Source organism: Pelodiscus sinensis, chromosome 1, assembly GCF_052426305.1.
Source record: "Pelodiscus sinensis isolate ZL-2025 chromosome 1, ASM5242630v1, whole genome shotgun sequence".
In the NCBI taxonomy this organism is placed as follows: Eukaryota; Metazoa; Chordata; order Testudines; family Trionychidae; genus Pelodiscus; species Pelodiscus sinensis.
In genome coordinates, this window is record NC_143052.1 from 78,499,524 (window position 1) to 78,524,988 (window position 25,465).

The following is a 25,465-nucleotide window of genomic DNA, read 5'->3' on the forward strand; positions in this document are numbered from 1 at the left end:
GCAACTATCAAGCTCTTTTACCCTATGTTTAGAGCCTTACCAAATTCAAAGACATGAAAAACACATCACACACAATGAAATCTGGTCTTTTGTATGCTTTTACCCTATGCCAGGCATGTCCAAAGTCCGGCCCGCGGGCCAAATGCGGCCCGCGGTCGGATTTAATACGGCCCCCCACTTCTCCCGGCTCCCCGGTGCTTTTTTTAACTGGCGCGCTCAGCGCGCCGCTTCGGACCGCGGCGGTCCCAAACCCTGCCCCTGCACTCCGCTTTGGGGCTGAGAGTGCAGGGACAGCCCCCGCTTCCTCCCCCTCCCCTGGCTCCCCGGCGCTCCTCTGACTGGCGCCGCTTCCGGCCGCGCCGCCGCCGTCCATGGCGGCCGCTGCGGTCCTAAAGTCCTCCGTGTAGGGCACGTCCGCAGCCCCGCTCCCCCGCTTGGCTACGGGTTCGCCCTGCCCCCGGGCCGCCGTGAGGCCAGCGTGCCCTGCGCTCTCCGCCCGCCTCTGACCCTGCAAGCCCTCTACCTTGGGGCTGAGAGTGCAGGGACGGACTCCGCAGCTGCTGAGATCAGGGACTGCCTTTGAACCAGACCTAGCCTATGTACTGCAGTCCAGATCTCAGTTTCACCCTTCACATTAGTGTAGGCAAGTTTTTTTTTCAATTGAGATGAATACATTGTAAAATCTCAGTTAATGTCAGTTGGTCTAAATCAGTTATAAATATATTTGGACACAACATGTATAGTTGGTGTTATGTCGTTTGCCGTTTGCAATAAACTTTGCATAAAATAGTTAATTTGCATTTAATTTTAATGGTTCAAAGAATGTCAGGCAAAATGGTCGGCCCTCACGCATGTTCACTTCATCAAATCTGGCCCTCTTTGAAAAAAGTTTGGACACCCCTGCCCTATGCTAAATAGATATCATGTAGGAGACCAGTGTTTCTAAAATCAGGAGTTGTCATGAGGTTATTTTAGGGGGTAGATATTGCCACCCTTACTTCTGCACTGCTTTCAGACTGGGCAGCCAGTGAAAGCAGATATTGGCCAGGCACCTAGCTCTGAAGGCAGAGTCCTCCCAGCAGTGCAGAAGTAATAGAGACCGTATCATACAATGCCACTCTTACCTCTGCACTACTGCTGGCGGCAGCTCTGCTTTCAGAGCTGGGCTCCCAGCCAGCAGCTACTACTCTCCAGCTACCCAACTCGGAAGGCAGAGCTGCCACCATCAGCAGCACAGAAATAAAGACAGCAGCACTGCAACCCCCATAAAATAACCCCCACAACTCATTTTTGGGACAGGAACCCAAAAATTATGACATCATGACATTTCCGATTTAAATAGCTGAAATAATGAAATTTATTATTTTTAAAATCCTCTGGGCATGAAACTGACCAAAACAGACTATGACTCCAGTACAGGAAGCCAGAGATTTGTCTATTTTCACCTCCAGCTGACCAGCAGAAACACTACTTTTTGCTCCTATCAGTTCAGGCTAAAGTATAGCGAAAAGTCTTTTTCTTCCATTTCAATGTATGTAGGCAGTTTCATTACTTGTTAACCTACCTGTGATTCATAACTAGAATTTGTCTTCCTATCTTTTACTTCCACAACGGAAAAATAATAAGCAAGAAATGATTTACGCATAATACTCATATACAGGCAGTCCCCGGGTTATGTACAAGATAGGGACTTTAGGTATGTTCTTAAGTTGAATCTGTATGTAAGTCGGAACTGGCATCCAGATTCAGCCACTGCTGAAACTGATCAGTTTCAACAGCGGCTGAATCTGGACACCAGTTCTGACTTACATACAGATTCAACTTCAGAACCCCAGGCATCCCCAAGTCAGCTGCTGCTGAAACTGATCAGCGGCTGATTCCAGGAAGCCCGGGGCAGCTGCTTCCTGTAGTCAGCCACTGGTCAGTTTCAGCAGCGGCTGACTTGGGGACGCCTGGGGCAGAGCAGCTGGGGTGCTGCTGGGTTGGTCCAGTAGCGCCCAGAGCGGCGCTACGGGACCAACCGGCAGCGCCCCAGCTGCTGTACCACAGGTGTCCGGAGCAAAGCCGCGGAGCACGGGGGCAGCGGGACAGCCCAGACGCGCCGTGGCTGTCCTGCTGCCCTTGGGCTCCGCGGCTTTGCTCTGCTTTGCTCCCTGTCTCCCTGGTCTGCAGACCAGGGGGACGGGGAGCAAAGCGGTGGAACATGCAGTCAGCGGACAGCCCAGACGTGTCTGGGCTGTCTGTTGCCCACGTGCTGCGCGGCTTTGCTCTGCTTTGCTCCCTGTCTCCCTGGTCTGCAGACCAGGGGGACGGGGAGCAAAGCGGCGGAACACACGGGCAGCGGATAGCCCAGCATTTAATTGTCTGTTTGTTGATGTTGGCTTATTTAGCTTTTTAAGGAAAACTATTTGTATTAGAGATAAGGTGTGTGTTTGGCGATGGGCAAAGATGCTATGTAATCTTTCTTAGTTTATTGGCTTATGTGCTCATTTCGTTTTGCTGCTAGAACCTATTGAATTGCTTCCCCTCCGTGCATCAGGCCCCTATATAATCTATTGTAATGTTTTGCTTAAGCAGTGTTTGCCAGCTTAATGAGCTGAGGGACACTCTACCAATGCTGTGTGTAATAAATCCTCTTCCTTGTTTTCACCGCATACAGTATCCAGACTTATTCCCAACATGCTCAAATGCTAAGCTGAATCAGATATCCACGTATTCATTAGGGGCCCAATTCTGTGAGACGCTATGCACCATCAATTCTCATTGCCTTCCACTGAGATTGAGTGCGTCATCTCTCAGGATTAGGCCTTTTGTCATTAGGAAGATAAAGGTATTTAGCAATCTGATAGCGGTCATATCGATGTCACTTGGAGGAAGACTGCCCTAAGCCAATAAAAGTGCTTTCATCATTTAGTATGATGAAAGAAACCATATTGCTGATGGGACTTCAATTCACTCATAGTGTGAGGAATATATCAGAACTCATTTAGGTCCTACCTCAAGTGTCCAATCTAATTACAAAAGAAGCAAAACATGAAAATTACAAAATATAAAAATAATGATTCATACGTTTCACATCTGCACGTCTGGTTGTAATTAATTCTTTTTCTCCAGTTAATGTTTCACAATGTTTCTCTCCAACAAATATGCTCCTTTGTGGTACATAACAATCACCTCCTGAAAAAAAATGATAATGCATCACCAAATTATAAACAGAGAAATGATGTACCCTCTTTTTAAGATAAAATTGGTTTTACTGAGTTTAAAATGAAGAATGCAACCTTTTTACTTCATTGTTTTCTAGCATTTAATTTGTATTTGTTTTTATTAAATTCATATAAATAATAAGAACTTAAAAATGAAAAACAAGTAGAAAGTAGATATGTTAAAATTGTATATAAAATATATATAAGAAATATATTTAATATTATTTTAGTTTATATCTCTCAGTCTAAATGTACATTTCCATAATTAATTATTCACTCTGAATTAACTCTTGAGTAACCAAATACAAAACCAATATGTACATTGTTTATAATACATATAGGAAAATTATAACTTTATAAAGTATTACCAAAAATCCTATTATTTCTTCTGTTACTTATGTCTGATATCTTTTTGATAAGATAATTGATTTTTTTGGCATGAAAAATGTAGTAAAAGTACTATTTCTGCATATCAGTAAAGCATTTGAAACAATACCACATAGAAAATTATTAAACTGCAGAGGATAAGGTTTCAAAAGAAAAGGAGACAGCCAATGCAAGATAAATATAAAGGTTACAGGATTCAGGTTCATCCTTAATGACTGAAATCCTGATCCTGTACTGAGATTCCCTAACAGACCTGCACAGAGCCCCACGGAAAGTGGACACAAGGATCTGCCCACATGGAACAGCTTGCAAGATTGGAGCCTTAATGCTTTTCCATATGACTGCCAAAAACATGGAGTTTTTTGGCTTCTCTCTCAAAATTCTGAAAGTTTTGTGTATTCCAGTTATATCTGACTTTTATGCTTGTGTAAATTGATATATAATTGATATAGAGGTTGGACCTCTCTGATCTGGCACCCTTAGTACCTGACCGGTTCCGAACAAGGGACTCTTTCAGACCAAGGGAGGTGCCTTACTGCCAGCCTCCCAGTCCACTGCCTCCCAGTGCTGCCAGCCCTAGCCGCACCCACTGCTGAGGCTACTGCAGCCTCAGCTGCACTACTGAGGCTCCGGCCCTGGTCCCAGCACTGCTGGGCTCCAAGCTGCCAGCCCTCTTGCCACTGACGCTGCCAGCTAGGACTCCCTGATCCAGGAACATCCGTGGTCCTGCTGGACGACAGATATTGCCAGACCAGAGAGTCCCAGTTCTGGGAGATCCAACCTGTATTTAGAAATTATTTTATCTACAACGAGATATTAGATTATGAGAACACATATTTTAAAGTAATTACCTCCATTTTCAATGGCACCAAGATCAGTCCTAGTTTTACCATCTAATGATGCTGTTACCTCTCCTTGTCTTTCTATAATATTAAATTTTGTTGGAACTTTAACACCATCACCTAGAAATGCATCAGAAGAAATTTTTTGGCTTAGTTGTGTGGAGTCAAGGTATCCATGATAGATAAATGACCTTGGGAGAGTAAAGGAAGTTATGGATAGCACTATGCAACATGGACAACTTTACACATTGATTTTATGGATAAACATATTAGTGAGCATTTTTGAATTATTAGGAAAACGTGCATGAATGCTTAAAGGATTCACAGAATTAAATCAGAGGCTATGTCTACACTGGCATGATTTTGCGCAAGAATTCTTTTGCGGAACTCTTTTGCAGAAGAACTCTTCCGCAAAAACTCTTCCAGAAGAAAGCATCTACACTGGCATGTGCTTTTGCGCAAGAGATGTGCTTTTGCGCAAGAGCATCCATGCCAGTGTAGACATTCTCTTGCGTAAGGAAGTTCTGATGGCCATTTTAACCATAGGGCTTTCTTGCGCAAGAAATTCATGTTACCTGTCTACACTGGCCTCTTGTGCAAGAACAGTTGCGCAAAAGGGCTTATTCCTGAGTGGGAGCATCATAGTTCTTGCGCAAGAAGCACTGATTTCATACATTAGAACGTCAGTGTTCTTGCGCAAGAACTCACAGCCAGTGTAGACAGGCAGCAAGTTTTTGCGCAAAAGCGGCTGTTTTTGTGCAAGATGACACCAATGTAGACACAGTCTTAGAGTATAAAGCTGAGGGTAAATCCTTATCTCTGACTATTCCAAAAATACAATGTACTAAAACTTTTTAATTGTTTTGGTGAACAACCCGTGTTTATTGCATGTATATCAAACATATATATGATAAGCCACTTCATTTCAGCATAATTAATTTTATTATTTCTATCTGTAAACAATGACTGATCATCAGCACATTTTTATTCATCACAAGACATGGGAAAAATTCAGACCTAAAGGAAGCATCCTTGTGATTCCTATGAAGTGCCACTACACGCAGGCTATACCAGAGAACAGCTAAGAGATTAATATTACAGCTACTCAGTTCATATGATTGATGTTTATGAATATCATCTATGATATATCTATCATTGTGATATCTAAGCCCTTGAACACACATTAGAAATACCTCCTCATAAGTACTTTAACAAAAATAGCTCTACTCGCCAGACAGAATTCACAGGACATTGTGCAGAGAAACTATTTTTCTCTTTCTGGTTAAATTGGTAAAAACCAGAGATCCAAAAACAATCTCCCTTTTACTAGCCAATATTACCTCAGAATATCTCCATCTGAACCAAAATTATATACTCTTTCACTTTGCAGTTCTGCATTGTTGTTCACTGTCTTCCTGCTTCAGTTTTCCTTATATGTAATTGTGGGTCCAGATGATTATCCATGAAGGTTTCTATTTTGTTGTAAACAACTTTATGACACTAATAAATGTGCTACTGATAATAATATCTCACTTCTTTCTTGAACACTTTAATGGCCAACACACTAATTACACTAACGTCCTAGAACGTTCAGAGCATAAATCACTCTGTTATGAAGCAGCAATACTATCACCTATTATAATAACAAAAGCTGAGATTAATTTTTGGAGAAATACCTCTTGGCTAATGATGAAAAAGAAAACTTTTTAAAAATATTGAGTGGGACAAATGTTCATTAATTTATGTCCCTTTGAGCTCAGTTGTATTGTAACAGGCCTAATAAGCAAAAGAGATTGTAACCTTATTTTAAAAGATACTTGGAGAAAAATTATAGCAGAGATGCATGACATGGAATGTAAAAAGTTCATGATGTTAACCTTGGTTCTACTTCATTGACCTTGCCTCATTTCAACATGCTGTAGTCAATGCAAGCGTCCTACCATATCTATGCTGTTTCCATTTAATTTTTAAAAGTCATACTTCTATTACTTAATTTCTATTAATTTTATTTTCTGTATTTTCTTCTAAATTTGAAAACCTAATACTGGGATCTAAACTACCTGATAACGTCTATTTAATTAAGTGTATATAAACATTATCCTTAAAATGAAAAGTGTTACCTTACCACTTAAGTACCTGCCTTCCTGTAAGTCTCTGCCAGTTTCCATGGGTTTCAATAGCTCATTATCTAGTGCTGATGACATGGTTTTTGCAGACTGGTTCTCCTGAGGTGTCTGAATTCTGTAATATTCGCCTACTCATACCCCCCCAAAGAAAGAAAAAAAGTCTTTACTTACATTGATCATGTAAAATATTAACATAACTACTAGTTATGTTAATATTTTAAAATGATAAAAAATGAGCTATTTACCAGATTTATAGCACATCTCCTTTATTGCTTTTTCTTCCTCAATGTCTGCTTGAGTCTTTGTCAATAAATGAGAGGCATCTACAGGAAATATTTTTAAAAGAGAGAACTATACCTGAGTACAGACACATCAGGATTTGTCAATGCATTATTGCAAAATATAAAAAATTTCATTGCAAAAGGAAGGATTTTTTCCCCTTTTCTAATGCTAGTTCATCCGAGCCCACCTCTTTCTGGACAGAAAAACTCTTGCTTATCGACAGATATTTTCATGACCAATATAGTTTTAGTTATAGGCACCAATGTCTCCTCTAAATCAGACATGCTCAATTAGTAAAATGGTCATTTATAGTACAGATGGAGCCAAATAAGTGTGAACATCCCTGAACTTTGAGAAAGTTTGGCTCTCCATCTAAATTGTTGTATTTCAATGCCATGTGAATTATGGCACTTGGAACCATTTCTAATTAACGAAAAAAGAGTACTGGAATTATATCAGTATGAAAAAGACATATTCAATATTTTTAAAGTTTATTAACGAGAGTCTACATTTACTATGTGGTTAATGATAAAACTATCTTCAATAAAGTTATTTCCAAATATTTGACCCCTTTCCTCAAAAATGGCAAGATTGTTGAAAACAGCCAAACCAGTCCATTTTAGCCCATTTTAGTTTCAGATTTCAGGGAAGTCATATTTACCATTCTCCTCTTCTTCCTCTTCCTCATCCTCCTCCAGGCTGATGTTTATGATCAGAGGAGGGTGAATGGGTCTTAAAATGCTTTCTTGACCTTGAAGTGGTTCTTGAGTGTGGACAGGATGCAGAGTTCCTTCTTGAACATCCTTTTGAAGTGTGGCATCTACAGGAAAGTACATGAAGTTCAGTCTGCTAATAAGACACTAGAACACCAAAAGCAGGTTCTATCAGTTCATTACATTTTTGAAATCATATTCATATTTGAAAAAAGCCACAACTTGCCAAACTGTGTCTTTTAGACACTGCACTTGGTAGGAGATTGGCAGAAATATGTCTCCACAGCAGAAGGAACATGGGGAGGTATGGTGACTCAAGGTCATAGAGACTCCCAGAGATTTTCAGCATGCATGTAGCACATCATTTCACCAGCCCTGAGTAGGGAATAGCATACAGTCCTTTCAGTGGCTGGCCATCTCTTCCGGTTAGAGTATGTATGGAGAAGTATAAATATCCATGCTTATGTCTTCCCCTTTCTAGGGGCATGTATACACTGCCTGGGCTCAGTCCAAATCCCCTTTCATCATCACACAATTCTGTCTAACTTGGGCCCAAACCCTAACATCCCACAGGAATGGAGGGTTCAAGCCTGAGTCCCACAGAAGCTTGGGCCCAAACTCCATTGTTTTGCACTATGGATGCCTGCTACAGATTTGGGACCTGAGACTCCACCAACACTATCTCATAACTCCACAGGACAGTGTCTTTTGTTTTTCCTGCCCCAAGACTGGCCAATGTACTTGTAGGAAACAGAAGTAACCCTTCTGGTTCAAATGCAACAGCTCAGCTTTTAACACTTCCATTTTATTCTGATCTCTGAGCTGCAAGTAGAGTGACCTGTCTCCTGCATTTGTAATAAGCACTGCCATGGAGAAGTCCTTTGCAAGCATCATGGGAGCACAGCCACATTTTGCTTAATTGCTACTGCCAGGAGAGCACATCATTCAACTTTAGCAAGAATTCTAGGAACGAGCATGCATACCACCTAATAGTGAAGAAGCTGACAGTGCTGGGAATCTACCGGACCAATGCAGTGAGCAGATTAAATAATTCAAGACCAATTTCCAGAAAGTTAGGAATGAGAACTAGATCTCTGGGAACTCTCTGTCATCCTGTCATTTGACCTGGTACTGTGCTGAGCACTGAGCTACCAGTGCTTCAAGGTAGCCTGGTCAATCAGGAGGGAGTCAGACAGTGCTGGGTGAGGCTTGATTCTTGTACCCAAACCAATCCCTGAGAAGTTTCTGCTGACAGAGTAGCTGCAGCACATTCTGGGACCCTACTTCAAGGAAGTTTTTGATGACTCTCTGGAAGAGTCTGCCCATAATGGAACTGGCATCAGAAACAGAAGAGGCAAAAGTACCCCCTGAGAATAAGTTTCTGGATCCATGTTTGTTATTACAGGTTGAACCTCTCTAGTTCAGCACCCTTGGGACCTGACTAATATATAACCACAGAAGGTTAGTTCTTTGACTTCCTGCTGTGTAGACAGTGCCAAAAGCCAAATTAAGCTATTTTGACTTAAGCTATGCAATTGATGTAGCTGAAGTTGCGTAACTTAATTTGACTTTAGCCCTGCTGTGTAGATGTACCCTAAGTGTGTTCTAAGAGCCCAGTAAGCACTGGAAGCGCAATGTTGCTGGATCTTCTAAATGAGCATTCAACCACCATTCCACAGATACTCAGAGTGTAACTGAACCTTCTTTTGTCAGGGACTCTTATCAGGGTATGATTTCATAAGTGAAAGAAAAAGGGGGTAGACTGGGTACTCTATAATAACAGTGAGGATAGTAACTCCATTTACGACAATGTCATTTGGTGGGAAAAAATGCCACAGCCTGTCCATGAACGTGAACTCCTGATCCTCGGAAAACCCTGGCATCATGAACTTTTCCAGTGCAGTCCACAATGACATCCATAAATCAGCTTCCGTGGTTCACAAGGGCTTGGCTAACAATGGAGTAGTACCCTTTGCAGTTTATGCACTCATGTACTCCTTGAGGGGCTCAAACTGTGGGCACATGAGGCCCAATAATAGCCCTGGCAGTCTTGAAACCCCATCCTCTCAAAACTAGTAATTACTTCAAGGATATTTGTTTATGCCCATTGCCTTTGGGTACATCACATGCCTGATTGACTCTGAAATCTCTGTCTCCACTTCATGTATGCTTGACTTTTGAATGCTGAACTGGCTAGTAGCAGACTTGAAGCAGTCAGGAGTAATCTAATTCCAAATGATGATAACACCCCACTTCTGGACCAGTATGGCTGCCCTCGTGCATATCTTTACATTGGAGCTCAGAGGCAAGCTGCTCACAAAGCTCCAGAAATGTAGCTATCTTCATGCAAAAGTTCTGGACCCACTGCTGGTCATCCATGACCACAAGACATTGTGATCCCACCAATCTGTACTTAGGCCTGTGCTCTAGAACCTCTGGTCTACATGGGTGGGAATCACCAGCTATAGCAGAGTTGCAGGCATCACCAGCCGTCCACCAGTATCTCCCGAATGCCTTGTCTGTTTGCTGAAACAGGATCTATTGTGAACTTAGCATGCTGTGACAACTTCCTATAACGTGGGGATGGATAGTGAAGTATTCCCACACTCCACCACTAACCAGAGGCTGGAGTGGCCACAGGTGGGGAGGGCACAAGGATGCCTGAGAAATGGTGGTTTCATTCAGGTATGAGTATTGCCTGATTGAGTATTGCCCCAGATTTGTAGCCCAGGTCAAGAAATTCTAAACCTAGGGTCAATATGCAGTGTGGATGCCAAGACTTGGATTTGAAGCAAAATGCAGGACAATGTAGCACTTTAAAGACTAACAAGATGGTTTATTAGATGATGAGCTTTCGTGGGCCAGACCCACTTCCTCAGATCAAATAGTGGAAGAAAATAGTCACAACCATATATACCAAAGGATACAATTAAAAAAATGAACACATATGAAAAGGACAAATCACATTGCAGAACAGGAGGGGGATGCGGGGGGGGGAAGGTTACCTTCCTTCCTTCCCTCCCCCCCTGCATCCCCCTCCTGTTCTGCAATGTGATTTGTCCTTTTCATATGTGTTCATTTTTTTAATTGTATCCTTTGGTATATATGGTTGTGACTATTTTCTTCCACTATTTGATCTGAGGAAGTGGGTCTGGCCCACGAAAGCTCATCATCTAATAAACCATCTTGTTAGTCTTTAAAGTGCTACATTGTCCTGCATTTTGCTTCAGCTACCCCAGACTAACACGGCTACATTTCTATCACAAGACTTGGATTTGTTTGTAATATTTAATGACCAGCTGTCCTATAGACATTAGGAACCACTGGTGGTAAGAGGAAGCCCGACTTCACCACTGAATAAAGCTCCCTATTTAATGCCATCATGTGCATCCAGCTGTGGATCACCTGTGAGTTTAAAAATTATACACTCTAATAGCTCTTCCAAGTTGCACGCTCATCCATAATCAATTGTTCTTCTAAAAGCAGAGCTTCTTCTGTTAAGTCTTCCATGGACTGCTAAGTGCACTATAATGTGTTTAGCTTGCACATGTGTTATCATGTACAATACACATTGGATACACTGCCATGAAACAGACAGCTTTGGCAAAGTCTGCCTTCAGCTTTAGTTAGATTTGTCTCATAGACAGAAAAGAACTCATTAGGCTACATTTTCTTTGTTCCTATTCTTCTGGAACAAAACTGAAGCCTTTCGGCAGTGCTCCAGGAATGGGACAGGAGCATATCACTATGCTTAGAAATATGCCATATAATATTCCATGTGAACATGAGACCACTATAATGATCAGTGGTGATTTACATTATTAAGAAATTATCTTATCTATATCTATATATAAAAGTTTTTCCTCTGTGATGCCAGAGTGACATCATCACATCATTCTGGCATCCCACAGGCTCTGCCCTTGCACAGTCTCCCTGCCCCAGACACTGTTCGGGGACCAGCAAAGCTGCCTGGCAGCATGGCCTGGGCAGATTCTGCCTCACTGCAAGAGGATCGGGGGTAGTGACAGCAGCTCCTCACTGTGCTCGGAGCTCCGATGCTCCGAGACCCAGCGCGGAACCTCTCCTTCTGTGGGCCAGGGCCAGGAGTACTTGGACTGCTACCTGCCCAGCACTCCAGTTTCAACGCCACCTCCTTCCCCTGCAAGATTAGCGCACCAGTGCTAGCTTCCTGCAGAGGAGGCTGGAGGGGAGAAAGCCCTGAGACTCTGTGCCGGGTCCAGTTTGCACTTTCCCAGAGTGAGGCGGGGAGGCTGGGGCTCACTGTGACTGGGGAGGGGGTCCAAGAGGCCAGGGAGGAAGGCTCGGGCTGGCTGCAGGCAGAAGGGAATGTGGGGGGGTGCAAGAGGTCAGGGCTGAGACTGAGGAGAGGAGATGGGGGACTGAGGGGCCAGAGCTACAATTGGGGAGGGGGGTGGAGGGGCAGGTAAGCTGGGGCTGGCTGTGATCGGGGAGCAGGATGTGGGGCCTGGGAGGCTGGGACTGTCTATGACAGGGAAGGGAGATGGGGGACCCAGCGCGGGAGCAGAAAAGCCGGGGCTGGCTGTGGCTGGGAAGAGAGGTGTGAGCAGCCAGGTTTGGTGCAGCCCCAGCCCTCCCCAGCTGCTGGAAGGACAGCCGGCCTTGCCTACTGTTTCCCCTCCCCAGCTGCTGGAGGGACAGCCGGCCTTGCCTACTGTTTCCCCTCCCCAGCGGCTGGGTCTGGCACGGCCTCTGGCCCTCCCCTCCCTGGTGGCTGTGGGGTTGAGAGGCCAGGTCTGGCATGACCCAGGCTCTCCCCAGCGGCCGGGGCGAGAGCCGGGCTTACCTACCTCCAGAGACTGGCATGGGCCCAGTGGCTAGAGAGTTGGGGGCTGAGAGGCTGGGGCTAGCATGGCCGCGGCCCTCCCCGGAGACTGGTAGGGGGCAAGAGGTCGGGGCTGCCTATCCGCACAGACATGGGGACTGGCAAGTGCAGTGAACAGGGGGCATTGGACCTTAGTATAAACATAAAAAAAGTTTTTCCATCATATCACTCTGCATCCCGTAACCCCTCCCTGCTCAGCCACCCAGCCTGCTCCCTCCCTCACCAGTGCTGAGGGCGCAAATTCCCTGGTGCTGGGGTGGGCGGCAGTCATGTGGCTTTTCCGGTGCGCCATGGATGGGCCAGGAGCCACACACCCTCCCCTCTCACAGGGGAGTGGTCTCTGGACTGAGGCCAGAGATGCAGCCAGGCCTTGGCCCTCCTTCCCCCGATGGCCAGTTGTGTGTGTGTGTGGGGGGGGGGGGAAGGTAGGGGAGGAGTAGAGCAAGGGCCAGGACGGCTTCGGCCTCTGGGGAGGAGAGGGAAAAATGAGGATGGCCTCAGACTCTCCCTGGCAGCTGGTGGGAGAGCTGGGCCCAGTCCCAGCCCCAGCCCAACCCCAAAGAGGCAGGGGTGAAGGGGGGCAAGGACCAGGGTAGCTTTGGCCTCTGTGGGGAGGAAAGAGCTGGGGCAGCCTCAGACCCTCCCCAGCAGCCGGGGGAGGGAGAGAGCCAGGGTCTGGGTGGCCTTGGCCCTGGGCCCTCCCTGGCAGCCAGGGAGAGAGCCAGGCCAGCCACAGCCTCAGCCCAGCCCAACCCCCAAGCAGCCTGCAGGGGAGAGCTGGGGTTGGCCTGGCCTGGGGAGGTCCTGGAGACTGGGGGAGAGAGCCAGGGCAGGCCTCAGCCTGGCCCTCCCCAGCAGCTGGGGAGGGAGGGAAACAAGGGCTGCCTACCCCCTTTAGGGTTGCCAGATGGTTGAAACAAAAATACCGAACATCCCCCCCCCAAAAAAAAATAAATGGGAAAAAATTCTGTTGAAGGAAAAAAAGGGGGGGGGGACCAAAGTTGTTGAGCCGGAAAAAAAAAAGGACTCTAAGACTTAAGCAAAAAAATAAATAAATTAAATTAAATTAAATTAAATTAAATTAAAATAAAATAAAACAGAATTAAAACAGTATGTCCCCTTTAAGAGTGAGTACAGGGATAGGAACAGGGAGAAGTTGAGCACTAAGGCCCAGGGGAAGCATTGCTTCCCCTTGGTCGGCAGCCAGTTTGTGCTGGCAGCCTTGCGGAACCAGGTAAGCATAGGGGCTGGGTTCGTGGGGTTGGGGGTGTTGGGAGCCACAGTGGGTTCAGGGGTGGGAGGGGGGGAGGCCAGGCACTGAGTGTTTGTAGGGTTGCCAAGTGCCTGGCATTTTCGCTTCCTGGCCGGGGAAAAAATCAGAAAATACCAGACATTTTAGGTGTCTGGTATTCTCTGAATTTTTTTACTGGACAGGAGGCAAAAATACTGGAATGTTCAGGTGAATACCGGACACCTGGCAACCCTAACCCTCTGAAAGGGGGGTTGGCGAGCATAGTGAGCAGGGGGCACTGCCCCCAGTTACATTACATTATTGTTTAAGTTGTCATTCAATTTTTTTGGCAAAGTAGCATGCATTAATGTGTTTTATATACATATCAAAGTACATAATAAAAGTCTAGAGTCATACATAAGTCAAATATGAACTGACGATTCTTCACTCCTTCATTGTTTAAGGGCTACCTACAATTCCCTCTAAAATTTTATTTTATTGACTTCAACATGAGTCCAATATTTTTAGCATTCATATAGATCCAAATGTTTTTCACCTCAGTCAAGAACGTCTGTGACACATTCACTGACACCATCCCATCTATGAAGTTAAGTTGCTCTTTAATCTTTTGCCTTAAAACTACAGTCACTTTTCTTGGTTTACAGATCCATAAGAGGGACATTGAGGTCTACATTTACATGATACAACCTACTCCACAAAATACAACCTTGTATTCTTTAAGAATATCATATGCAGTAGCTTTGGCTCCAGTGTCTGGATGTGTACACATGGTGATTCCAATCCTGAAGGCCTAGCTCAGACTAAGCTTCATTAAAGTCAGTAGGAGTTTTGCTTTAAGGAGAGTTGAAAAAGAACTAGCCATTTTTCCAGAAATAGTCTGGATTTCTGGAAATCAGAGGGTAAAAGAGAAATTATAATTAAAAAGTATTCACTTCACATATTTTCTCCCTACACCCCAACATGTCTTGCCAGAAAGGCATACCTGAAGATGATTAAGTGCGAAAAACACTTGAAAGTGACTTGCACACATGATGCGGCCTTATATTTTTTGTTAATTGTTGACAAATGAAGGCCATTTCACATATATGTAATTTAAAAATTGTGTGTATTGTGGCCCCTGTTTGGTGTAATGTCCCATCACAGACTGCTGGTGACATCACACCCAGCGAAGAAACTTTTTGCTTTCAAAATATTTCCTATGTTTTTACATTTTTCCACATTTTTTATTTTTTTTCATGTTTACATTTTATGAGTAGTAAAAATAATAAAAATAATAAACATTCTCAGTAAAGCAAAATATGAAATAGTAAATGTTTGTGGCCCACTGTTTTTTGTGAATATTTTATTGTTATCTCCTGATCAGTCTTTCATTTTGAGATTTTCTATTTTCATCACCATAGTTTCATCTCTTCCCACTTCAGACTGGTTAATAATTGAAGGCAATCGATGGAATCTAAACTGTATCTTTACTTAGCTAGCCTACATTTGCTAGGCCCAAAACCAGTTCTCTTTTATTTTTTTATGTGTTCATTGTATTTTAATTTCTGAAGTAGCATATGCTATGTTGTGTTCACTTGTGAATTATGTGCTTTAGACCAGGAAAAGGTTTACATAGATTCTAACTCCCTGGTTCACTGTAAATATGAGGCAGTTGTAAAAAAATAATTCCCATTTGGCAAAGCTAACCATTTATTCAGCATCTAATCATTTGCTTCATTACTGAACTAAGCATTACAATAAAAAGTTTTCCACTCATATCCAGAACCCCACTTTGAAAACACAATGGTTTCCCAAATTCCAAGAGATGCTATAAAACATATGCAGGTAGGTAAGTTCTTATTTTTTTTATTGACATTTGTCTGGTTATCTCTTTGAATTTATAAGTGACACACTTTTACATACCCTCCCTCTCCCCAGATATGTAAATTAGATCCTTTATATCAGGAGTGTGAGCAGAATGGCCAGCAGTTGCCAGAAAAGGATATAATTTTGATTACTTCTTTCTATATCAGGGGTGGGCAATAATTTTTGGTGGGGGGGCCACTCCAAGATTTTGGAAAGTGGTCAAAGGCCGCACTTTCTGTGGAGGAGATGCAGGGTCTAGGATGAGCGTTGGGTGCAGAAGGGCGCACGGGGTAAGGGACTGGGGTGCAGGAGACAGCGTGAGGTCTTAGAGGGAGTATAGGTGAAGTAGGGGGATGTGACCTGGGTCAGGAGATTGGGGTGTAGGGTCAGGGATGGAGTATGGATGCAAGAGAGGATTCTGGCCTAGGGGAGGGGCTCTAGGAGGGGATGCAAAGTCTGGGAGGGAATTGTTACCTGGGAGAAGGGAAAAGGGGGTGCAGACTGCAGAGGGTTTGGGTGGTGATCTGGGGCAGGGGAATGGGGTGCACGGTCAGGGAGGGGATGTGGGTACAGGAAAGGTTTCTGGCCTAGGGGTGGGGTAAAGGAGGAGAACAGGATCTGGGATGGAACTGTGACCTGGGGCAAGAGGGTGTAGAGGTTTTGGTTGGTGACCTGGGAGGCGTAGGGGCATAGGAAGGGCTGGGGTGCCAAAGGTAAGCTCTGATGGGAGGCGTTTACCTCAGTCTATGTCTACACGGCAGGTGTTTTGCGGAAGAAGAAATGCAAATGAGTGCTCATTTGCATATTCCATACTCTCATTTGCATATCTTCTTCTGATCCTTTTTGCAGAAGAGGTTTTTGCGATAAAAAGCCCTGTATAGATGGGGCCATTTGTCAGAAAAAAACCCACCTTTTGCGCAAGAGCCTGTAAACCTTATTTTTTGAGGGCTAGATCTGGTGCCCAGGCTATATTTTGCTAAGCCCTGATCTATATTAAGATCAGTAGAACATTCCCATCGATGGAATGGATTATTTCAGATACTGTTTTAGAGGGCTTACTCAATTTGTTGTGTATGTGAGGGAATAGGGAGTCACTTTAAAGGATAGCAAGAGAAAGTGTAACTGCTACCCACACAGTTACAATCCAATAGTCATGTATGATAAACCAATGAATCATGGCCATGCAGTAATATACAGTACATATTCTTCTAAAAATGTGACCCCAACATAAATGACCCCAACTGAATACTATATGCTGTGAAGAAAGTACTGTCTGGCTTGGAATAAAGTCCTGCAGAGACCTCATGTCAATGGAGAGGCCATTGAGATCTTTATATGGATGAGTGGGTATCAGCAAGGTCCGAGCTTTTCAGAGATAGTAAAAAGTAAAGGGATTTCCTATAATACAAAATCTTCAAAATAGATTTGACTATTTATACACAAATGCTGCCTCACATGACTGTTATTCAGCACATCAAAGATACACAGCATGTAAAATGTTACAGTGTATAATTTTTCACTTGTGAGACAAATGGAGTAAAATTGGAGTTGCTACTGAGTACATCACCTTTGATGTAACTACTACCGACAGAACTTCCTAATGCAATGGAAATTCCTATGGCAATCCTAGTCAAACATAACCATAAGCTCTTTACTAACCTTGAGTTTAGACCATATTCCACACAATCTGCAATTCTTTCTTCTCCTGAAAATGTATTTTATTAACACTAAAGACCCAATACATTTTAGCGTATCTATTTCAATGTCCAAAACATTGAGAAAATATATTTACTCACTGATACTGGGTGGCAAAAAAAGTCCATTTATATTACGAGGTTTGCTATGATGGAAGACACAACTGATCCTCACACAACCTAAAGGCTGCGTTTCCCAGAAACATAAGATTCTGTTGTATTTTTGCTACAGGAAAAATAAAAAGGGATAGTTTTCAGATATGATAATTAATAACAAACAACAAATAATAAAGGACAGAACACTGATTAGTACCATAAAAGAAGAAATATAGTATTGTGGGGAAGGTATAAAGTTAGGACACATGTGGCCTAATTCTGATCTTTTATAGCAGTGTAAATTAGGAATTTCTTCACTGTGACCAATGGGTTTTACTCCTGGCTCTGCTACAGAATTTCTGTAATGTTTAGAAAAAAACATTAATTTTCTAATATCTCTAATTAACTTAATTTTTGTGTCCCAGGGCTTGAACAGTTACTGTGCAGCAAGTTGGGGAGGAGGGTCTGGTTAATCTACTTCACATTAATGTGCCACACACTAACTGTACATGGGAACGTTGCTACCACACATTAAAAGTCCCAATAATGTGCTTTGATCTATTCCTGTTTGAAATGGGAGCAGAACAAAGGGAGCTAAGGAATTTTTAGAGTGAGGGAGCAGGGTCCACATGGAAAGTTAGTGAAGATCACACTAATGTAAGACAGACCTATTCCCCAACTTGCTGTACACTCACTGTTCAATTAGACAAGCATTTGGTTTCCTTATCTGTAAAATAGGGATACTAATACACACCTCATAGACATGTTGTGCAATTAAATACATTCATGTTTATAATGTGCTTTGAGATCCTTAGATGAAATAATAATAATAAAATTAAAGGAAAAGCGATTAACATCCAGTTAAGTTTTCAATCTTGCAGTATATACTACAGGTCGGACCTCCATGGTCCAGCACCCTTAGGACCTGACTGGACCCGAACAAGGGAATTTGCCAGACCAGGGCAAGTCCCCTGTCACCGGCCTCCCAGGCACTGCCAGCTCTGCTTCTGGCCCCAGCCAGCACCCACTGCCTTCAGCTGGCTGTGCTGCCAACCCTGGCTGAACTTCTTCTTCCTGGGACTCCCAGCTGCGGCGTTCCCCACGCCACCTGAGCCCCCTGCCGCAGGGCTCCAGCTGCACGGAGGGCTCCCTGAGCTGCCTGAGCCCCTTCCACACTCCTGGCTGTACTGCTGGTGGCTCATACAGAGCACATCGCTGCAGGGAGCAGCTCTGTACAAACCACTGAAGTTCCCTGTGCCACTTGACCCCCTGCTGCTGGGCTCTGCTGGACCAGAAAGTCCCAATTTAAGGAGGTACAACCTGTGGACTAAAGAAGAATATTGTCTGACCACAAGGTCTTCATATTTAAATGTGACCTTGGATGTCAGATATGTAGAGCCCTGCATATTTGCAGATATCCATGGACCATTTTTGCAGACAGTGGAGTGGATACCCACAAAGAGTTCTCCCTCCATATGCCCAGACATCACGTGGAGGGGAGGGTGTGCCAGGGCAGGCCCCTGCACTGCCAGCAGGGATGGAGTGCAACAGGTTCCTAAATCTCCCTGCCTGAGGAGCCAAGTGTCAGCCCTGCCAGGGACCCCCACTCCTGCCTGGTGAGCACTGACCTGCGGGAGCCCAGGGTCAGGGTCAAGGACACATACATGTTGCCCACTCGACAATGCTGTTCTATGCTGCTGGCTAGTCCACGTGGGAGCATGTGTGGTGGAGATAGCTGATTTTCCAGAGAGGAGGAGGGATCCCAGCAAAGCAGCAAGCTGCCCTGTTTAGAGTGAGCAGGGCCCAGCTCTCTGAGGCAGTAGTTGACAATGCAGGGGCAGCACCCCAGACACTGGTAAGCTCCTGAGCAGCAGCCCCCCCCCCCCCATGCCTTAGGGTTTGGAGAGGCAGGGCCCCAAGGCAATACCCCTCTGCCCTGCTGTGATCTGACAGAAGCTACTGCTGCGTGGTGCCATCGCTCATGAGCCCCCAGCAGCAGCACAAGATGCAAATCTCTTCCCTTCCTTCCATTCCTTGCTCTTGCCTGTGAGGCCCTGTGATGCTCCTTACCCTCAGTCCTGTTCTCATGCTGCCTACCGCTTCCCTGCAAGTCCCTGCCCCAGCCTTACTCATCTGTGCTCCCTCCCCCCTCTTTTCCAGATGGCTTACTATGTGGTTGAGGATGAAAGTAAAATCCAGTTAGTGGATTTTGGATCAGATGATGTGCTGAGCGTGGTGGACTGGATAAGGATCCACATTTTTATATCCATGCAGAGCTCTACAGAGATGAAGTTTAACAGACATGAGGTCAATTTTACTTTAAGAGTGAGGGTACTTCAAGAAACACATATACCTGTATTTCCATATGTCTAAATCTGCAAAGGTGATGTGAACATCTTCCCTCTCTCCATAATGAACAAACAGTCTCACTGCCAAGAGCTTTTTCACAGTGACGGAATCGGCATTTGGAACCCTAAGATACACACAAAAAAACCCCAAATAGGTAAATCAAAGTTGTATGATGTGAAAACCCCATGGGCCAGTAGTTAGTTTATATTTTCTTGGTTTATATTTTTATTTTATCTTTATTAATGAGAATGTTAACAGTACACTTGTTTATAGGACAGCATTATCGTTATGACAACTTATCTGCAATCAATGAAAAAAGTTTTAGGACCTGATTCACTGATGCTAGTGTAGCTCTGCGACGTGCAATTTTGCCACACAGGTGAAAATCCCAAGCCAAATGGTAGTTACAAACCTATGAAACTGAGGCCAGAAGAGACCACTAGACTCAGTGAAGGTGCTACTGATTTATGCCAGTGTAAATGGAAATTGAGTCCTTAATGTCACATGAATTATGCAGTAATTGCTTTTTTCAGTCTAATTTACATACCTGAATCTAGGGGGCTTCCACTGTTTAAGAGCAGGAGCGACTGCTCCTCAGTCTATTGGATATTACAGTTTTCCTGATATCCAGTCTAAATTTTCTCTTACCCAGCTTTATCCCTTTACTCCTATTTATATTCCACTGGATCACTCTAAACAGCTCCTCATCCTTCCTATTGTTTCCATCTTTCTCAGGGTATGTCTACACTACCACCCTAGTTCGAACTAGGCTTCAAATCCCGGGCTTCATTTGCAACTCCGGTTGCCTACATTAACCACCCTAGTTCGAACTCATTCCACAAGGAGTAACAGTAGTTCGGAATAGAAAGCCTAATCCGAACTACCTAGTTCGTGCCGCGTGTAGCCGCGGGCATGGAGTCCGAACTAGCAGACATTTAAAAATGGCGGCGCCCTGCAATATGCAAATGAAGCCTGGGAAATTCAAATCCCGGGCTTCATTTGCAACTCCGGTTGCCTATATTAACCACCCTAGTTCGAACTAGGGTGGTAGTGTAGACATACCCTCAGATACTTGCAAATGTTATCATAAGTTATACTCTTCATTCTCTGCTACATAAGAGCTATGCTCAGAGGTCGTTGGCCGTGGCAGTGCTGAAAGCTGGCTGCTGCTTAGCCCCAGTGGACATAAAAAAAAAAACCCCAAAAACAAGAGGCCTTTTCTAGCATCCATGGCTGGTAAAAGGTCAGTAATGGGGCTTAAGAAAGCAGATCAGGAATAGAAAAGCTCATCTCAACCATGTCCCAATGCCAACCCCAGTCATCAATTGACACAATTCTTTCCTCCCCCTTACAGCAGAAATATTAGGGCAGCTGATGTTATGCAGCACAAAGTAAATTAGCAGACTGGGGGGATGCCCCTTAATCTTTTCTCATAACTCAAGCATGCCAGCTACTTAATCCTTTTCTTCCTCTTCCTTTGATTCCTTCCAGCTAGTCAACATCCTTTTGGTTCTGAAGGGTCCCATTGACAGGCAGCTTTACAGATGTAGTCTCATCATGTCTGAAATCCACATGGGAGCATGGAGGGGTATGACACATATGTCAAATGCTCTCTTGTGCATTGACACACATTAAATGCTTTCTTGTGCTAGCAAGCATTTATATGGGTTAAATTTAATTTTACTTTATTTTCTTTCCATTATTTTTCTGCCATTTTTGGAGACTGCAATACCACCTAATTTTGTAACAGATGTGAATTTAAATACCATTTATTCCTTTCCAGAGCATCATTAAAGACATTAATTATAATAGGGTCAAAATGCTATCTGTAAAATGTACTGCATCACTGGCTAGATTGGTAATATAGTCCAGGGATTTGTACTAAGAGTAATTAGTACCTGTTCAGTAAGGCCCTGATCCTACAATTGGATGTGCTAGGATATACTCCTGCCATACTCCATAGACTTTCCCTACCGGGGACATTCTCACTTCTCCAAGGGGTGATAACATCGGGAACAATGTGACTTCAAGAAGGTAGTTTGAAGGAAACTCAGGTAATCACACTATCAATACCATATACCAGGCAAAGTTCTGGTTGTCTAACAAATTTATAAATGTTGTTTATCACAGGCTATACACGTGCTGTTTAAATGAAATGGGAGAAGTGGGTTAAGGAATCTTTATGCAGTGTTTGCAAAAAGCGACCTTGCATAGTACACGTTTTTCATTAATGAAGCCCTTTTGGAGCTTGAGCTTGATTTTCAGAACTAATGAGCAAACACAAATCAATCTGAAGTGAATGAAAACTGAAGCTCCTCATAACCTCTCAAAATCAGGACCTGTGTGTGTCAAATATACATGGAGACAGCACACTTAGTCACATATATATCAGTATATTAAGAAGAGACATAAGTTGAAACTATAAATGTCTCCTTATAGCAGAAAAATCAAAGGTGCAAACCACTGTAAATTCTACAATATTTACCTTTATGCAGGTGGAATAAAAATAGAAATAGCAGTCATTCCCAACTTCTGCCATTGTCACCTCTTGTACTTCTACTCCACTGTCTTTATACAAGAAGGGTATAAACATACAGGTAAGAACTATCAATGTGTATGGAAAAAAAATTTCTTTTTCTGGAGACAGTGGTTTTCAGGATCTAAGCTCTATTTTCTTTTAAAAACAGACCTCCAATTATAGTATATCTCAAAATTATACTTAAACTAATTACAAATCAGACGGTACCTTCTCCAGGTTTGCCGAAGTGATGAAACATTCAAAGTGGTTGCTAGTCAGTGCACAAATTCAAACTTCCAGAATTTCTCTCATTGTTGTTAGTTCTTATGACATCATGACTTATGACATCACATGACCCTTTAGACTGCGACTGCTCACATATTTTCATTGCTGTTGAGTAAAACAGGGGAAAAAAGAAAGCTGTTCTGTTATTCTAGTGTTTCTCTGATTCAGAACCAACTGGAACACAATTTAAATGAGCTAACCAATGTAGAACATTTATGTAACTGATAAAGGAACAAATACAGTTATAGATGTCTCAATCCCAAGACAGGCGAGGTAATTAGCTTTTATTGGACCAATTTCCTTGGTGAGAGAGATAAGCTGTTGAGCCACACGGAGGTCTTCTTCAGGACTAGGAAAGGTATTCCCTCGCAGCATCACAGCAAAATGCAAGACTGTTTAGTTAAGTAGTTAGCACATATTGTCAGGAATCATTCAAGGCAGAGTGGTCCATGAACCAGTCATAGGACAAAAAGGAGTTAGGGTATGTCTACACTGCCACCCTAGTTCGAACTAGAGTGGCTAATGTAGGCATTCAAAGTTGCAAATGAAGCCCGGGATTTAAATATCCCGGGATTCATTTGCATCTTGCCGGGCACCACCATTTTTAAATCCCCCTTAGTGCGGACTCCGTGCCCGCGGCTACACGCTACTCCTTGTGCTCTTCTTCAGGTCTGTGAAAGGAACTTTCAGGCTATGTCCATGCTACAGCAGCATAGCTGCACTGATATAGCCTCCCCATTATAGCACTTCTGGTGAAGATGCGTTAAGCCAATGGGAGAGAGCGTTTCCATTAGCATAATAACTCCTGCCTCTGAGAGAGGCAGTAGCTATCTCAGCAGGATAAGCACCTGAGCAACATAAGTTATACAAAATAATGTATAGGGTAAACATAGCCTCCGCATTACAGCAAAATGCAAGGTGAAACAGATTCCTTAGCATAGGTGGTTAGCAAATATTGTAAGGGACCATTCAAGTTACAGTGGCCTGTTAGCACTCCTGCAGTCATAGGGCCAGAGGTGAAAGTAAGCCGGTATACTTCGGACTTAGGGTTGCCAGATGGTTTCAACAAAAATACCAGACACACTTGACATTATATCACAACAGACATTACATCTTATTTAGAAAATACTGGACATTTATATTTTCTCAATTTGTTTCCCAAACAGAAAGTTAAAATACTGGACTGTCCAGTTCAAAACAGGACACCTGGCAACCCTATGGACCATCATTCTGGTAAGAAGGAGCCGACCGCCAGGGACACTTGGCTGCAGGAGGAGGCGGTGTGCTCCAGCCAGGCTCTTGGGGAATCTCAATGAGGAATCTCATTGGGTACTGTTGTGAAGAGTTTCAAAACTATTACCATGGATAATTCTCTGAAAACATCCACTCAATGTGCAGCAGCAGTCAAAAAAGCAAACAGAATGTTAGGAATCATTAAAAAAGTTTAGGATGTCTACACTGCAGCATTATTTCAAAATATCTTATTTCTAAATAGTTAATTCAAAATAAGTTATTTCAAAATAACACATCTACACACAAAATGCATTTTGAAATAGGTTTTGCTATTTTGAAATAGCGTGTCCACACTGAGTGGATGCTGAACTCATTTAAGGCCGGCCAGAACCAGGTCCGGCGGGGCATCAGATCAGGAACTACTTTGTGTGGCTGCTGCCTGAGGCCTGTGCTTAAAGGGAGCCCCCTGAACAGCCAGTTCTCAGGTTTCCCTACTTGCTTGCCTACCTCGATGAGGGACAGCAAAGCATTTTGTCTCGGCATGCTTTGGTTGCCCTCACTCGGACACCACAGCACTCTGCAACATGGAGCCAGACCTGCCCCTGGGCACTCTGGTGCTTCTCTTGGACACATTGTGAGCCTGGCTGCACTTTCTACAGGCTGCCATCCGGAAGGTCCATCGGGGGGCTGTCAGTATCCAGAAAGCCCTGTGGGAAAGCTTCCAACTTGAGGAGCACTAAGAGCCTCCCTGGTCTGCCCCTTTAGGGGCTTATGCCTCATTCCTCCCTCACGTCCTTCCACTTACCCTTCCCTAGCCCACTTCCTGATGTAAAATAAAATACACGTATTTTCATGAACATACACTCTCTTTATTTAACAAAACTGGGGTGGGGGGAATGAAACTCTGGTGAGACTGGGGAAAGGAGACAGGAAAAAGGAAGAGAGAAGGTGGGAGAGGGCAGGGGGAAACCTGGGAGGAGGGAGCTAGAAAGGGAAGCAAGGGGAAAAAGGGGAGGGGGCTCAGTGTTGGGGGTCTCGCCGGACCAACTGGGTTTTCATGCAAACCTGTTCTTGGGTTCGCATGTGGCCTTTGGTGGCCAGGCTGGCAGCTATCCTGCCATAGATGGCCACATTCCTCCATCCAGTGTAGAGATCATGGATGTTGAGGGCATCCCCCCAAACCTGAATAAGGTCCATGATCTCCACCCTGGACCAGGAAGGCGCCCGCCTTCTCCGGGCCCTGACAGGCTCCTGGGAGTGGGCAGACTGCTCCTGGGGAGCGGTGGAGGGCTGGCTGCCAGTGGCTTGCTGGCTCATGTTTTGGGGCCACTGGGTCAGGGACAATGACTGCTGGCTCTGGGCTGGCAGGCTTGGAGCTGGCATAGGCACGGTGGCCAGAGTGCATACCCCTTTAAGGGCTCTGGAAAGAGGGGAAGGGAGAGAAGTGTTCTTGGTTGAAGCCAGAGTGGCCACCAGGGCACCCTGGGAAGGCTGGAGGCCCCTTATTTCGAAATAAGTATCTACATAGCACTTATTTCGAAATAGCAAATTTGAAATTGGCATTATTCCTCATGGAATGAGGTTTACCAATTTCGAAATAAGCCCTCCACTATTTCAATTTAATTTTGAAATAACGGAATAGCTGTGTAGACGTTAGGATAGTTATTTCAAAATAACTTTGCTGTGTAGACATACCAATAGAGAATAAGACAGAAAATATTTTAGGGTACATCTACACAGCAGGGCGTAACTCAAAATAAGCTATATAATTTG

At 44.0% G+C, this 25,465-nt stretch overlaps 1 protein-coding gene across 1 annotated transcript in view; it reads right to left on the bottom strand.

The window, feature by feature from the left end:
• The window catches only part of ZC3H11D (zinc finger CCCH-type containing 11D), a 30,868-nt gene extending 8,416 nt beyond the window's left edge, over positions 1 to 22,452 (bottom strand). Inside the window, 9 exon segments of the mRNA XM_075932750.2 lie at positions 3,070 to 3,177; positions 4,445 to 4,555; positions 6,561 to 6,689; positions 6,807 to 6,884; positions 7,505 to 7,663; positions 17,314 to 17,437; positions 19,661 to 19,780; positions 22,142 to 22,224; positions 22,403 to 22,452. Coding sequence (XP_075788865.2) covers positions 3,070 to 3,177; positions 4,445 to 4,555; positions 6,561 to 6,689; positions 6,807 to 6,884; positions 7,505 to 7,663; positions 17,314 to 17,437; positions 19,661 to 19,780; positions 22,142 to 22,224; positions 22,403 to 22,433 — 943 coding nt within the window. The 5' untranslated portion in view covers positions 22,434 to 22,452.
• Between the last annotated feature and the right edge of the window lie 3,013 nt (positions 22,453 to 25,465).